We start from the raw sequence: 16,341 nt of genomic DNA on the forward strand, positions 1-16,341 counted from the left end.
TGCTGGCCTGGAAATACCTATAATGCGGGGAGCTGCATTTCTACCCTGACCCTTTCTCTCCGATGCTCCCATCAGGCGGTTCCTTCCTGTCTGTGACTCATTAGCGCCCCCAGGCGGAGAACTTCCTCTGCAGCTGCCAGGAAGGTTTTTGTCTGAGCCCGGACTGGCTTCCCCGCACTGTGCGCGTCTCTGGCGCACTAACACACGGCGGTGTCCTCCGCTCTCGGGCTGCTCACGTGCAGGTAGAAGCTGGTGCTGTCCTTGGCGGCTGTGAATCGGCCCTGGATGGAGGAGGCGTTGTGCTGGTTTTCTGACTCATCATAATACTCAACCAGCCACTCCAGCCCCTTCCCGGCTCCTGTCTGACCCAGCCCATCCAGGCGCTGCTCAGAGCGAACCCGCTGGTGGCACATTGCAGCGTATGGGACTCTCCGGCCTTCTTCAGCGCTGGCCCCGACTGGGTCAGAACCACCTGGGAGCGGGCCCTGGGGGGGAAGGGAAAAGAGTCAAATAGTAAATACGATAAAAATCAGCAGCGGATTCAAGCAGCGAATGTAAGTGAACGAGAGAAGAATCAGCCACATGAACCACATGTTCCGGGAAAGGTGTGAGACCCCAGAGTGAAGCGATGTTATAAATCGCAGACATTGCAGCGTCACCCTCGCGCTTCAATAGATTGATCGGTGAGAAAATACCTTCCAACGCCGCAGCAAGGAGAATTAACGTTAGCCAAAGTCTCATTTTCCCGGAGGTCGGAGGGGAAAGTTCTCAGGGGCGGGGGGTGTTGGCTGGTGTCTGCACAGACCCAGGGTGCTCGGGACAGACTCCCGGGTTGTAACCGGGGAAGAGGGAGAGAGAGATTTAAACAGGTTCCTGTCCTGCATTTGCATATCCCCCTCCTTGGGATCCAGAAAACTTCCTCACTTCAAGAGCTCAATGTACCTGCCTGTGGGTTCAGAAAGTGGCACGAGGAAGCGAGGAAGGATGATTCAGGGGGCAGGGCGCCCACCTGGGGCTGTGAATGCCGAGGCTCCTTTCACTGCTCTAGCCCAGACTTCCTGTGTCACCCGAAGCAACAAGTCACTTATTTCAGGCTCTAGAGTCTAGTGGGATTTTCCAAAGCCCCCCAGGCACCCAACTCCCATCACTGTACCTCAGTTCTCCGGCTGTGAAATGGGGATAATGGGACTTTCCTCCCTCTGCGGGGTGCAGGGAGGATAGATGAGATAGAAAGTAGGAGGTGCTCAGATATGAGGGTGACTGAGGGAGGGGATATGTGTGTATCTAAGAGATAAAACAATCTGTTACTGTGGGTGTGATGGAAAGATCACGGGAATGAATGGAACGGGTCCATCAATTACCTTCATTGGCCTTGGGCCGTTCCCCGATGCAGCGACGGATGGATATTCCTGACACAGCAGCTGGTTGGGTGCCATGATTAACTTGGGCAAGGAATGTCTAGCGTAAGGAAAGAGTCTTAGGCCTTGGCTATACTTGCACGTTATAGTGCAATAAAGCCGCCTAGAGCGCTGACCCTCACTCCCCGTCCATACTGTCAAGGCACGTAGCGCACTCTGACTCCACGGCTGGAGCGCTCCTGGTTCTCCACCTCAGCGAGAGGAATAACCTTTGATCCACTCCTGCTGGAGCACCATGGCACTGTAGGAGGCTTTATTGCAGTATAACATGCAAGTGTAGCCAAGGACACCTAATGCGCTCTGATTGGCCTCCAGAAGTGTCCCACAAAGCCTGTTCTAGCCACTCTGGTCATCAGTTCAAACTCTACTGCCCTGGCCTCAGGTGGCCAACTGTCAGACCCACCCTTCAAATTCTCTGGGAATTTTGAAAATCCCCTTCCTGTTTGCTCAGCCAGGCGTGGAGTGCTCTCAGCACATCTTTCCAGGTGACCAGGCCTCCACGCACCAGGTGAGCCCCAGCGTGGAGCAATGGCGAGGTGCTGGACCTCATCACTGTTTGAGCGGAGGAAGCTGTCCAGTCCCAGCTGTGCTCCAGCTGTAGGAATTATGATACATTCGGGCAGATATCAAGAGCCAAGACGGAAAGGGGCCATGAGCGGGACGCCGAGCAGTGTCAGGTTCAAGTGAACTGGCTGCAGAACACCTACCGCAAAGTCTGTGAGGCAAACCATCTCTCTGGTGCTACCCCCACAACCTGCCATTTCTACAAAGAGCTGGACGTGATACTTGGGGGTGACCCCTCCTCCACTCCAACAACCACCATGGACACTTCTGAGCCCAGCACACCAAGGGGGGGGGGGGAGGAGGAGGAGGAAAGCAGGAGCGAGGGTGCTGGGGTTGGGGGAAACACCCCAGAATCCCTCGAGGCATGCAGCCAGGAGCTCTTCTCGAGTCAGGCGGAAGGCAGTCGGTCGTGGTGGCCAGTGCTTGGGGAAGGATAAGCACCAGAGGAGGTTCCCGGTAAGCAGCTTTTTTTTGTGGAATAAAGTTTTCAGTGCGGGTTCTTGGGGTCTAGATGTGGAATAGGGCATTGATGTGGTCTCTCACATTGCAGTGACTGGCCTCAGTGATCCAGGGCCGCCCAGAGGATTCAGGGGGCCTGGGGCAAAGCAATTTTGGGGGGCCCTTCCATAAAAACAGTTGCAATACTATAGAATACTGTATTCTCGTGGGGTCCCCTGTGGGGCCTGGGGCAAATTGCCCCACTTGCCCCCCCAGGCAGCTTTGCAGTGATCTCCTCAAAAGTCTCATTCAGAACATGGGCAATGCCCCTGCGCAGGTTTCTTGGGAGAGGCACCCTGGTCCTTGTCCCAGTCAGGCTAACGTGACCGCACCACTGTGCTGTGAGGGGCAGGGGAACAATTGCTGCATGCAGGCAAGCTGCATGTGGGCCAGGGCGGAAGGTGCATTCTTGTAGAAGACCCTCCCTTGCTTCTCTGTCACCCTGAGCAGTAAAATATCTTCCAGGACGAACTCCTGTGGAGAATGTGGGGACCGTGTTCAGTGTAGGGGCCCCCTGCAGCTGCTGGCTCTCCCCAAGGCACAGAAACCCAGAGGACAGTACAGCCCTGAAACAATCAGTCTCCCTTACTCACCATTGTGGGGCTCCAGTGGGTTATGTGTGCTTGCTTTGGGACGGGCAAATTATGGTATTGTGTGGACTGTGCTTGCCTTCCTTAAGTGTGGGGGAATCATTACTCTGTCTGGTATAAACAATGCTGCCTCTGTTACGTGTTGCATTTTGCCTTTACAGGTGCAACCATGAGATCTCAGCCGTCCATGTTATCTCCGGCAGAGAGACTGTGAAGACTCAGGAAGAGGCCGTGTAAACGCAAAGAAGACATGCTGCAGGAAGTAATGCAGCACTCTGTAAATGAGAATCAAACGGCTCAGAAGTGGAGGGAGAGCAAAAGGAGGATCCATCAGGAAAACGCGGCGCACCGGCGGTAAAGCACAGATCAGCTGATTAGCATAATGGAGCATCCAGATGCTCACAGCCATGCAGGCAGAGCAGTACCGTGCTCCCCCAACCCCCGCAGCCATTGTCCCAAAACTCTTTCCCTTGTGCCCCCTTGTCACCTGCAACCCACTTTCCCCAACATCTGGGTTCTTACCGCCACCAACTGCCTCCAACACCTGTAGCTTCACCCCCCCCCCCGAGAACTACGACCCTTCCCCACTGCACTCAACCCCCATCACCATGCAGTGCAGCCATCCTGAAGTGCAGCACTCAGTGCACAGCACTGCAGACAGGATTCCAGAGCATGGTAGGAGAACATACGCAAGTCTGTGTGTGAACCGTTCCCCAGTCCACCCCCTTGACCATTTCTGTATTTCTGTGTTTTTATTCAGTAAATGAATTTATAAATGGATTTTTTTTACATTGAAAAGATATTTCATTAGTGCATAAAGCAAAAGATACCTTATCACAGGAAAGCAACAAGCACTGCAAGTCAGCACAGTAAACACAACCACTGCACTTCACTACCCTGAAGGGCACCAGAAATTACTGGTGGCTTTCAGCCACAAATTCCTCCCTCAGGCATCCCTAATCCTTGCAGCCCAGCGCTGGGCCCCTCTAATAGCCCAGCTCTCTGGCTGTGCAAATTCAGCCTCCGGGTGTGGAACCTCGGAGATCTGTGCCTGAGTGAAGATTTCACCCTTCCCAAATATCATGGCAGGTACAGCACACAGATATAACCATGGGGCCAAGTCCAGCTGAAGGGAAGGGCCTAGCGGGTGCAAGGGGCCGTAGGGGAAGCGGCCCAGGGAAGTGGACAGACGAGGGGAGAGAAGGAGGCCAGCGAGGCTGTGGCCAGACAGTCCCTGGGCTGGGACCCAGAGTAGAGGGGGGGCCTGGGTCTCCCCCTTCCCCCCTTGCAGTACACCCAGCCATCGGCCACGGGGTGCAGCCATCACAGACTATGCCAGATCCCTGACAAGAGGTATTAGACTTTCAGGTGTGTGGTTGGACACAGTGGCTGGGGTATAGAAAGACTGCTGATATCACACACACACACACACACACACACACACACACACACACACACACACACACACACACACACACACAGGGGTGTGGATGCACTGAGGGGCACTGCTGGAAGTGAGTGGTCCTGAAGAGGACGCTGAGAACTGGAAAACAACATGGGCTCAGATGCCAACCAGGGGCGAGACACTACTGACTCGTGCAGGTCATTGCGAAGATTACACCGGCTTCCAAATCAGTTTTTGTCCGGACCGCACTAGCTTTCTGCTCACTGCGTGTCTTGCACAGTGGTACCGGGCGGTGTCCTCGGGCTTCAGGCCGGCCATTTGCAGATACAGCAGATTGTTGGGGTTGTCCCTGGAGATGGTGAAGCGTCCCTTGAAGGGCTGGGCGTAGTTGATGGTAGTTGAAGTTGGGTGTATTTCCCTGATCCACTCCAGTCCCTGTCCAGGGGCCTCTCTGACCCATTGCATCCAGTAGCTGCTGAAGGTGAAGCAGGAGGCTTTGCAGGAGAGGCGGAGAGAGTCTCCGGGTTTCTTCACACCCCCTCCGGACTCCACCAGCTGAACCTGTGAAAAAGCACCTGAAAATAAAGACACAATGAGATTCCTAGAGACCCTGGTTCCTAGTGAGATTGTAACAAACGTTGGGGTCCCCAGTGTCCTCAGGAAATCAATGCACCTGTGGAAGCTGTTTCAATGAGAAGGAAAAATAACCACAGTGCCATGTTCCTGGTGTGGAGAGAGTTCTCGTGGGGTTTGGCAGGTCTGGGCAGACACAGGGGCTGCGGACAGGAACCCCAGAGCTGCAGGGTCTGGGGGATCGCTGGCTTTAAAGAGGAAATGTAAGGGGGTAATTTGCATGGACTGCTCTATATAACAGAGACATGAACACGCCAAACCCAAATGATTTATGTTTCCTTGAGTTTCACTCAGTGGGTTTCATAGATTCTAAGTCCCAAAGGGACCATTGCGAGCAGCTAGTCTGGCCTCTTGTATAACACAGAACTCAGATCTTCCCGCAAACATTCCCAGAGCAGATTTTTTAGGGAAAAAAACAACAACAAACTCTTCCAATGTTGATCTAAAAATGGTCAGTGATGGAGAATCTGCCACCACTCGTGATAAATTGTTTCAGTGGTTAATTACTCTCACAGTTAAAAACGTATTGTCCATTATGACGTTGTGGGTTACATTCCCTACACTGTTCAGAGGCCCCATGGGCAGATCTCTGGACCACTTAAATCTCTCCGACCCAGTACTGAGGAATTGAGTGGTTTACAAGCCTTGTATTGACGTATCTGCCCAGTGGGTTAATCTGTCCTAGAGAGAACAAGGGAGGATTCGCCTAGGTGAGTAGGGAAAGTCCGTGAGATTCCTCTAGTGCTCCCCCCCACCGGATTTCTCCCTCTCTCTCCATCACTTTAAACGTTCCCTTTTTACTCTCTCCATATATCGCACAGACAGACACACAGAACAGATGGCAGATCTTGAAATCGTTCCTTTTCCCCACGCAAACACAATTCTGCCCGCTTGTGCCTCTGTCACGAGTCTGACACGTTTTTCCATCACTGGGGATGGAATCCCAGTGCCACTGAGCCAATGGGCGTTTTGCCTTTGACTGAATGGGAGCAGAACGCATCACTTCACAGCTGAGTCTGTAAATATGTGGGGAGGGCAGCTCTGCCGGAATGGAGCAGCCCGCCTGTGTTAGCTCTCCCCACGTTGTATGTTGTGATACTCCAGGTCTGGCTCCTTCCCAGCTCTCGTGTTAAATATCCCCCTGCACCTTGTCCCTCTTAGTTAGCGGCCTAACTTCTGCAGAAAAGGGCTGAAGGAAGGAAAATAAGTTACAATTGACACCGCTGTGAGCCAGCGCGTGTCCTGCCCAGCTGTAATCTTGAATGTGGTTTCAGTTTAAACAGCTTTATTGACCCACAGACCCGCAAAAGGACTGTCTAGCACATGGATTCACCAGACAGTAGCGGTGACAATTTACTGTGCGCTCAGAGAACCAGGCAGTTCTTCAAACGAGACGTTCTCTGTACAAGGGGTATTTCATTAGCCATGGGCATGTGCAAGACACTTGGAGTGGGAAAAAAAGATGAACCCACTAGATTCTGTATAGGGAATTCCCACGTTTTGTCTTTGAATTCGGGACCAGTGGAACAATTTCCCCTCCTCCGGGACGTGGCATTGGCTATTCCGGAACCCCAGTGGCTTGCAGATGAAGCAGCGTGTTCAAGAAACACAATTCCGCCTTCGTCAGGTGTGTGCAAACGGTGGGAAAACCACGGTGTGAAAAAGTCGAGTTCAATCAGGCTCCACCTTAGCCGTCTGGCTCCTGCTTCCTGCCTGTCTTCGCCAGCTCGGTTTGCTGGCGAGGCAGGGAGAGGTCGGGCGGCTGAGTGTGAATAACACTGTGGAGGCGGATTCTATTTCCGCACCCCGAGGAAATGTATAAGGGAGGGGGTCTCGGTTCTGTCGGAACCGCGGGTCTTTCATCATCACAGTGAATGTTCAGAGGAGCGAAGCCCGGATGAAGGACCGGGGACTTCACACTCCGGGTTCCGCTCTGGGCTGGCAGTGGCTGGGGGCACCGAGAGGGAGGGGGATTCGCGCTGGAGGTTTTTGTGCTAAGCGCAGTGGATTTCATATCGCTGTGTCTCTCGCACAGTAATACCGGGCGGTGTCCTCGGCTCTCAGGCTGTTCATCTGCAGATACACCGAGCTGCGGGACTCGTCCCTGGAGATGGTGAATCGCCCTTTAACCGCATCGCTTTAATATGCTGCTGAGCTATAAGCAGGATTGCGGATCTCTGCGACCCACTCCAGCCCTTTCCCCGGAGCCTGGCGGACCCAGTCCATCCAGTAGCTGCTGAAGGTGAACCCGGAGGCTTTGCAGGAGAGGCGGAGAGAGTCTCCGGGCTTTTTCACATCCCCTCCGGACTCCACCAGCTGCACCTGGGACCGGACACCTGGAAAGACAGAAGGAGAATCACATTCACCCCCGGCCCGGCTCAGAGCCGCTGGGAAGCAGCAGACAGGTTCCCAGTGAGGTCACCGCGCTCTGGGTCGGGGCAGGGATGTGCAGCCTCCCCTGGTGTCTCCAGTCCCTGGCCCGGGGAAGGGGGAAAATTACCTGGAGGGGCCGCTAGGAAGAAAGCGAGGCTCAGCCACAGACTCATGTTGCTGACGCTGGGAGTGTCTCTGGTGGGATCTGCACAGACACCGGGACTTGTCCCTCCCCACACTGCGGGGTCCCGGAGATCGCGGGGTTTCTATAGCGCGCCCAGGCCCTGAATTTGCATCTCGTCCTCTTTATAAGACACATCTTGGACCTGAGCCCTCAGCGAACTCAGCCTCCCGGAGGCGGGTGCAGTGGGAAAGGGTTCTCTGGGTACCGGAGAAGGGGAAGAACTCCACTCACAGGGACATTGCGGCAGTGGGCTCTACAATGATCCCAGCTGCTTTATGGAGACAAAACTCCTCACTGATTGTTCCCCTTCCACTAACTCCTGTCTGCGGGTCCCTCTGCTCTTGTGAGACCCTTGGAGCGGCGTGATCCTGTGAGGGGACGTGAGCCTGGTGCTTGAGGATCGGGCGGGTTGTTCCTGGCTCTGCTACTCCTACGATGGGTGATCCTGGACAAGAGACTTACACTCCCTGTGCCTCAGTTTGTATGTCTCTGAAATGGGGGAAATGATATTGACCCTCCTTCGTCGGGGCTTTGAGATCTAGGTATGGAAACCGCTCTGGACTAGCTCGGTGGTGGCAGTTCAGCTAGAAGAATTGGAGAACGGTCATTGAACTCCTTGTAGTAACGCTGGACTAGAAGACAGAATTATTGTTATTCTAGCAGCACCTTAACATTAGTGGGGATTTGGGGTCAGGGTCCCCTCTGTTGCTGCGAGAGCGGTAGCCCCCGAGGCACCACGGTGCGGGACGCTGCTCGGTCAGGCCGGGAGTGTCACCCCCGGGTGAGAGGCAGCGGGCTCCCATGCCGGGCTCCGTTCCCTTTCGGGGTGGGGGACCCTCTGCAGAGACTGGTTTGTAAAATCTGTGAGCTGGGTCGGGATAGTGAGGGGTCCCGAAGGGAGACAGCAGCTCGCTGGGTCTCTGAGCAGCGCCGTGGGCTCTGTAAGGCCGGGGAAGATTTGTTCCGCGTTACTGAATCCTATGGAAATACCTGACCCCCCCCACCCCCTAGTATCTGTGTCCAGCAGGCGGGTTATACCCAGGGTGAGGTGCCAGCCAGCATAAGGGTGTCACGGTCTGTTCCCTACTCCTGGCTGCAACGGTCACTGCCAGCGCCAGCAGGGAGCTCGGTTTTATTTCTCTCCTTGGTTCTGCTCGCTCTATTCCTTCCCCTCGTGTATGTTCTCTGCGGTGTGAGTGTGGTCATTGGAGATCGAATTGTGTGTGTGTGCGGAATGTGTGTGTGTGTGTGTGCGGGATGTGTGTGTGTGTGTGCGGGATGTGTGTGTGTGTGTGTGTGTGTGTGTGTGCAGGGTGTGTGTGTGTGCGGAGTGTGTGTGTGTGTGTGCGCGAGGTGTGTGCTTGTGTGTGTGCAATGTCTGTGTGTGTGTGTGCGTGGGGTGTGTGTGTGCGGGTGTGTGTGTTTGCGGGGTGTGCGGGGTGGGGGTGTGCGGGGTGTGAGTATGGTCATTGGAGATCGAATTGTGTGTGTGTGCGGGGTGTGTGTGTGTGCGGGGTGTGTGTGGGGTGTGTGTGTGTGCGGGGTGGGGGTGTGTTTGCGGGGTGTACGGGGTGGGGGTGTTCTAGGATTGACACAACAGGGCTTATAGTGGGGACTTGTGTCTCCTGAATCCCAGAGTGTCCTGACCCCCGGGCTGTGCAGTGACTCGCTTTCCTGCTCTCTGCCCAGCACATCTCCCCGACAGGCGCCTAGGGGATTTCGGTGCCTACAGGGTGCCAGCTTTGAGGAGCTCGGTGGCATGTCCGATTTGGGCACATAAGGCGGCAGGTAGGTGCTGAATTCACCTTGTGGACCGAGCCCTGAACACACATCGAAAGCCCCTGGCAGGTCGCTGTCCAGCGCCCGTAGGCTCCTTCCAGAATTCAAACCTGTCTGCCCGGGCTGAGATTTTCTAGCGCTCCCGAGGGGTTAGAATAGGCATGAGGTGTCCGTATCTCTAGGGCAGCCTGGAAACCCTCCGCCTGGCTGTTAGAGGGGGTTCAAATACTGTGATTTAATCCACTGTAATGTCGGTTCTCTCAGCCTGGGATGGGGGGAGGCGGAGGGGAAGGCGGGGAGGGGCACAGAGTGAACTGGGGGAAAGGGGAAGTTGCGGGCTGGTCTCTGCTAACAGGGCGGTTGGTCTGTGTCTGTATGTGAGAGTCACAGCCAGGCAGCTCAGGGGAGCAGTGATTATTTTCTCGCTTTCTCCGCTGCGAGCTGTAGAACTGCAGCGCCCCCCAGCGGAGAGTTTGTGCTTAGACAGGTTTCATAGTAGCAGCCCTGTTCGTCTGTATCGTCAAAAAGAACAGGAGTCCTAGTGGCACCTAGAGACTAACACATTTATTTGAGCATAAGCTTTCGTGGGTTGCAGCTCACTTCTTCCGATGCATGGAATGGAACATATATCGAGGATATATATCAGGGCCGCCCAGAGGATTCTGGGGGCCCAGGGTCTTCAGCGGCAGGAGGCCCTGCTTCAGCGGTAAGTCAGTGGGGGGGGGAGAGGGGGGGTCCTTCTGTTCCAGACCCGCTGCCAAAGTGCCCCAAAGACCCATGGCGGGGACCTCCTGCCACCGAATTACCGCTGAAGCGGGACCCACCGCCGAAGTGCAGCCCCCACCGTGGGTCTTGGGGCACTTCGGCGGTGGGTCCCAGAACGGAAGGACCCCCGCTGCCGCCCAATTACCACCGAAGACCCGGCTGCACTCCAGCTGCGGGTCCCGCTTCAGCGGTAATTCGGTAGCAGGGGGTCCTTCTGTCCCGGAGAAGTGAAGACCAGGAGCGAAGAAGCTCCGGGGGCCCGGGCCCCATGACAGTTTTCTGGAGCCCCTGGAGCGAGTGAAGGACCCTGCTCCAGGGGGCCCAAAAAACTCTCATGGGGGCCCCTGCAGGCCCCGAGGCCTGGGGCAAATTGCCCCACTTGCCCCCCTCCCGCGGCCCTGATATATATATACACATACAGACAGGGAGGGCAGGTTTTTGTCTGAGCTCAGCCCGGCTTCCCCGCACTGTGTGTCCTGCACAGTGATACCGGGCGGTGTCCTCGGGCTTCAGGCCGGTCAGTTGCAGATACAGCAGGTTGTTGGGGTTGTCCCTGGAGATGGTGATGCGTCCCTTGAAGGGCTGGGCATAGTTGATGGTAGTTGAAGTTGGGTGTATTTCCCCGATCCACTCCAATCCCGTCCCAGGGGCCTGGCGGACCCAGCTCATCCAGTAGCTGCTGAGGATGAACCCGGTGGGTTTGCAGGAAAGGCGGACAGAGTCTCTGGGCTTTTTCACATAAACTTGGGAGTCCGGGGGATGGATCTATGACCGGGCACCTGGGAATATAAATCATATTAATAGTAATAGCGATAATAGACTGCTCCCTTGCCCTGCCAATGCTTTCCAGGGGAGAAGATACCTTCCAGAGCTGCTACAAGGAGCCAAAGTCTTGTTTTCCCTGGAGTTGGAGAGGAAAGTTCTCAGGGGACTGGCTGGTAACTACACAGACAGTGGGGGTAGCAGATTGTCTCTCTGGGTGCAGCCTAGGCAGAGAGAGGGACAGATTTAAACAGGAAGTGTCCCTTCCTATTTGCATAAAGACGCTCCTTATAAGAGACACAAACTCCTTCCCTGAGCTATCAAATGTCTTGCCCTCCGATTCCGGGGGGCATGCAAAGAATGTGTGTAACGTTCAGACCCAAACCCCCCTGAACTGAAAAGGGAGGTGGCCTTGACTGCATTGACATCGAATCAGCTCCTCCATGGGGAGCAAATATTTAATACGGGGCTCTTTAATCTGACAGACAAAGGGTATAACAGGAACCAACGGCTGGAAGTTGAAGCTCGACACATTCAGACTGGAAAAAGTGCAAATATCTAAGTGAGAATAATTGGCCATTGGACCAACTCACCGATGATCCTGGTGTGTTCTCCATCGCTGACCATTTTTTAACCAAGACTGCACGTTTTTTCCCTGGAAGATCTGCCTGAGGGATTATTTTCGGGGAAGTTCTCCGGCCTGTGGAGGTCCTATTAGATGTTCGCAATGGTCCATTCTGGCCTTGGAATCCATGAATCAATGAGCAACCAGTCGCCTGGATAATGGTGCTGACCTCCCTGCAAAGCGCTTTGAGATCTGAGAGGAAGCGGTGACGGTGTTTCCCAGTCACTTGTCTCTGACAGCAGCAATCAGTGTCATCCGCTTCAGGAAATGGAGCAATACGCCCCCTAGCGGGCACTTCTGCGATAACTTGCCCAGGGAGAGAGAGAGTTTCCACTTCCCACTGGTTGTAGGTCGCCCTGTGCTGTGGAGTTAGTTCCCACAGATTTACAGCATCAGGCTCCGGCCACAAGAGTGTTGGGATGGTCAGTTAAGAGGAGATTTTCAGAGGCACAAATGGCAATCAGGAGGGACTGAGTCTCATTGAAAGTCGGTGTGAATTGGCTACCTTAACTCCTGTTTGTCCCATTGAAAATCACCCTTTTAATCTCTCAGTGCCTCCGTTCTTCAGCTGAGATATGGGAATAATGCTTCCCTACCTTGAAATTCACTAGTGATGGTGAAACACTGAGATAGTGCGGGGATGAGGGCCCCCAAAGTCCTTACCTCGATCTACTTCAGGGATCCGCAACCTTTGGCACGCGGCCCATCAGGGAAATCCGCTGGCAGCCAAGAGGGTTTGTTTACCTGCAGCAGCGTCTGCAGGTTCGGCCCATCGCAGCTCCCACTGGCCCTGGTTCGCAGCTCCAGGCTAATGGGGCTGCGGGAAGCCGCGGCCAGCACGTCCCTCCCGCAGCCAGGCGGGTCCCATTGATTGAAATGGTAGTTTGGGTTTCAAATCTCAGCCCCAAAGAGTCATTAGCGACAGATGTGCTGGCTGTGATTTCCAATGGTGCAGAGGAAAACGAACAGGACTCGTGCTGCTGAGGCAGTTGGATGTTTCTGAAAATCCCACACCAAGTCCCATTTGGTTTTATTTGGATGTTGGTGCCTAATTCCCTTAATCTCCATTGACAATTCTGGCCATTCCCTGCTCTGAGAAGTGTGAAATTTCAGTGACGGCTCCTGTCTATTTGCCTCTGATGTCTTTATACTGGGCTAGATCATGTATCCTCTACTCATGTGAAAAACACTGACACCAACAGGCCCCTGAATACCGCAGGGGTTTAGGGACTGACACCAGGTACTCACCTGCCCGACACAGAAGTGGTGGGGAAATAAAGACGGAGATGGAGCAGATCTATTAAAACGCCCGGGTGTTTATTTCACTGGGATTTCCCTTCCGTCGCTCTGAGTCCCACCTGGCCCATAAGTTTCCAGGGCTCAGAGAGATTCAGGTCTCTGTCCCTCTGAGGTGTCCGTGTTCTCTGTAAGAAGGGAAGCCCCGGCCTGTGAGCCCAGAGTCAGTGTGGCCTTTCCCGGGGCTGCCTCTCTTCATTCTGACAGCACACAGTGACCTGGGGTCCTTTCAGCCCCCCTCCCCCACTCTGCACTCCCTGGGTACCGCCCTTCCCCCGGGGCTCTCTCCTCCCACACACGGAGTTAAAGGAGCCTGTGTGTGGTGGGTCCTTCGGCTCCTCTCACTCCCAGCGAGGGTCGCTAACAGGTTCCGATAGCCGGGGCTCCCTTCCCTCCCGGAGCTGGGGGTGAAGGCGGGGGGACAACACCCTGGCAACGGGTCCAATTCTGTGGCAGACACAGGTTTCCTGCAGCTTCTTCCTGGCACACCCAGCGTCTCCAAGGGCTGGGATTGTTCTGGTCCCCTCCTCCAGTTAAATCTGACTGTGTCCCGGGAACAGAGTCATATCCTGAAAAGTGATTTAGGCACTTAAGGTTCTAAATCCCATTAGCTTTCACTGACCCTAAGTCACTTGGGGATAATTACCCAGAGTCTGTTCACAGGGGTAACCATTCCCCGGGGTGGCTGAGGGCTGCAGTGTTAGCAGGACACCTGGGTTCTCTCACTGTGGGTTTTTGAATGGCTGTAGCTGTTGTTTGTGTCACTGTGTCCATAGCACAGTAATACGTGGCCGTGTCCTCGGTTCTCAGGCTGCCCAGCTGCAGATAGGCCGTGCTTATGGAGGTGTCCCTGGTGATGGTGAATCGCCCCTGGAAGGACTGGGCATAGCCAGTGCCACCACTGCTGGGATTAATATTTCCGATCCACTCCAGGGCTTTCCCGGGAGCCTGCCGCACCCAGTCAATGTAATAGCTGGTAAAGGTGTAGCCGGAGGTTTTACATGTCACCTTCACAGACTCTCCAGGCTTCTTGATTTCTGCCCCAGACTGGGTCAGCTGGATCTGGGAGCTGACTCCTGTCAATAAAAAACAATAAAAACACAGTTAATTCCATTGTTTTCCTCCTCTTCCCAGGTTTTTTCAAGTCCTTCCATTGCCCTCCTCATGGCAGTATCTGATCTGTTTGTATGAAATAATGAATTGATCCACACCACACTGCTGGGAAGGAGGGAAGTGCAGTTCTCCCCATTTTGCAGAGGGGAAACTGAGGCACAAACCCAGCCTGAGATTTTTCAAGCTAAGGGATTTTGACACCTAGTTCCCATTAAAAATAATGAAAATTGTGTATCAAAATCCTCTTATTGGCTTTAAAATTCTGTCTTATGTGATTTGTTTAAAGCTCTAAGATTTGGAATCCAGAATTCCTGAATCCCTCTGCTACGTCTTAGCCTTAAAACCATTTCCCCTGCCCTAGCCCAGCCGTCCTAACCAGACACCTGTGGGTTCATCCACTCACCTGAGAAAGCTGCCAAAAAGAAGACGAACCCCAGACAGATCATTTTCATTCTCCACACCAGCCTGGTGGGCGGCAAAGCAGTAACCCTTTCTCTGCTGGCAGCTCTTCGGTGAGGGTCGCCTGCTCGCCTTTATCAGCCAATTTCCCTTCTTCATTTGCATGTGGGTGTTGCTAAATCATTTGACTAAACCCAGCTTCACGCGCCGTTACAAATAAATGACCTCGGAGTTTAGAGGGGCCCAGTCATGGAGGACGCCAGAGCAGGGCCGCCCAGAGGATTCCGGGTGCCCGGGGTCTTCGGCGGCGCGGGGCCCTTCGGTTCCGGGACCCGCCGCCAAAGTGCCCCGAAGACCCGCGGCGGGAGCCCCCCGCCACCGAATTACCCCCGAAGACCGGGCTGCGCTTCGGCAGCGGGTCCGCTCCGGCGGTAATTCGCTGGCCGGGGGGGGGGCTCCCCGCCGCGGGCCTTCGGGGCACTTCGGCGGCGGGTCCCGGAACAGAAGGGGCCTCTGCCGCCGAAGACCGGGCTGCGCTTCGATGGCAGCGGGTCCCGCTTCTTCCCCCGCCCGGCCTCGGCCTCTTACCGAGCGCGTCGCCGGCAGGGCCTGAGCTCCGTCCCGCTCAGAGCCGCGTCGTGAGGGGGCGGGGCTGGGAGCTCCACGCCGAGCGGAGGCAGCTGCCCCGCCCCCTCCCCACGGCGCTCGGGGCGGGGCTCAGGGGCTCGGCCGGAGTCTTGATGCGCCGAGGGTCCCGGAGAGGGGCGGAGGCGGGAGCCTCCGCTCTTCTCTTGGGGGCCCCTGCGGAGCCCGGGGCCCGGGGCAAATTGCCCCCTTTGCCCCCCCCCCCCCTCTGGGCGGCCCTGCGCCAGAGCAAATGAATGAAATTTAGGCACCAATCCAGGAAAACACTAAATCACACTGACCTCAGTGGTACTTAAATACGGGCTTACAGATTATTGGTAAAATCCAATATTAAGATGCGTAATACTGGCCTATCAAAATGTAACACCCAGGATATGAAACTGAAATAACAGAATCAATGAGCATGTAAACACTAGCGCCCTTCACTGGTGGAATACGGACGAGTCCTGTGATTTTCAGACCCTCCGAGGAGCGCTGGGTGCTCAGCTCCCGCTGACTGGAAAGGGCTTTGGCTGAGCAAACCCTCGCTTTCTCCTCAGCACCTAAGGGTGGAATTGTCAATGATTCCCTGTGAGTGTCCCCGGGTTCGGTCTTTGGGAAGAAATGCTTCATAATCGAACATGACAGTCTGCTGCCCCCATGTGGGTCTGATAAACAGAGAAAATGGTCCCTCCTTTTCTTCCTTTAGGTTAATGTCACTTACTCATTTTTGCCTCCTGTAACCCATGGGGCAGGAGGCCGGGGGGTGGGGGATTTTTATCTGACGGCTTATTTGGTTTCAGAACTGTTTCCAGGGATTTTCATTGATCTGCGAAAAGTCCATTATTCACAAGAAACTTCTCTCGGAAGCACCTGCCGCTGCTGTTGTCTGGCCGCTTGCTGCACGAGGAGGATGGGTGCGAAGTCAAGGAGCAGGTTTGCTAGGCACAGTCAGTGAGCAGGTGTGGTTATGTTATAGGTACGTGTTATCCACAAACAGGAGGAGAGGCTAGTTGCTTGTAATATCCTGACCTGCCCCTAAATGATATGAATCTAGAGAGTCCTCGTCAATGTCTTGAGTATGTAGGCACGTCTGTGTGTGTCCTATGAATTACCAGACAAACAAACCAACGTTCAGTGTGGCCAAGAATGTCGCTTGTCTTGTTAGGCTAAGAATTTCAAAGCCACCGAAGTGAGCTGGAATCCCAAATTGTGCATCTAACTCCTGTAGTCAGCTCGGGGGAAAATCTTATTCTTAACTGTGAGCAAGTGACAGCCTCTCCCTGTCCTGTCCCAGGGGTTTACATGGCTGT

General features: G+C 54.6%; 2 gene segments (V, D, J or C); both read right to left on the bottom strand.

Annotated features, from left to right (window-relative positions):
* Positions 1-197: 197 nt before the first annotated feature.
* Positions 198-5,194, bottom strand: LOC123347682. The segment is given in 3 exon segments: positions 198-485; positions 4,740-5,050; positions 5,149-5,194. Coding segments are annotated over 3 exon segments (645 nt in total).
* An 8,355-nt stretch (positions 5,195-13,549) lies between these two features.
* Positions 13,550-16,341, bottom strand: part of LOC123347683 — a 31,122-nt gene continuing 28,330 nt past the window's right edge. The window contains 1 exon segment of the V gene segment in view: positions 13,550-13,968. Within this exon segment, the coding sequence occupies positions 13,550-13,968 (419 nt within the window).

Source organism: Mauremys mutica, chromosome 13, assembly GCF_020497125.1.
Source record: "Mauremys mutica isolate MM-2020 ecotype Southern chromosome 13, ASM2049712v1, whole genome shotgun sequence".
In the NCBI taxonomy this organism is placed as follows: domain Eukaryota; kingdom Metazoa; phylum Chordata; order Testudines; family Geoemydidae; genus Mauremys; species Mauremys mutica.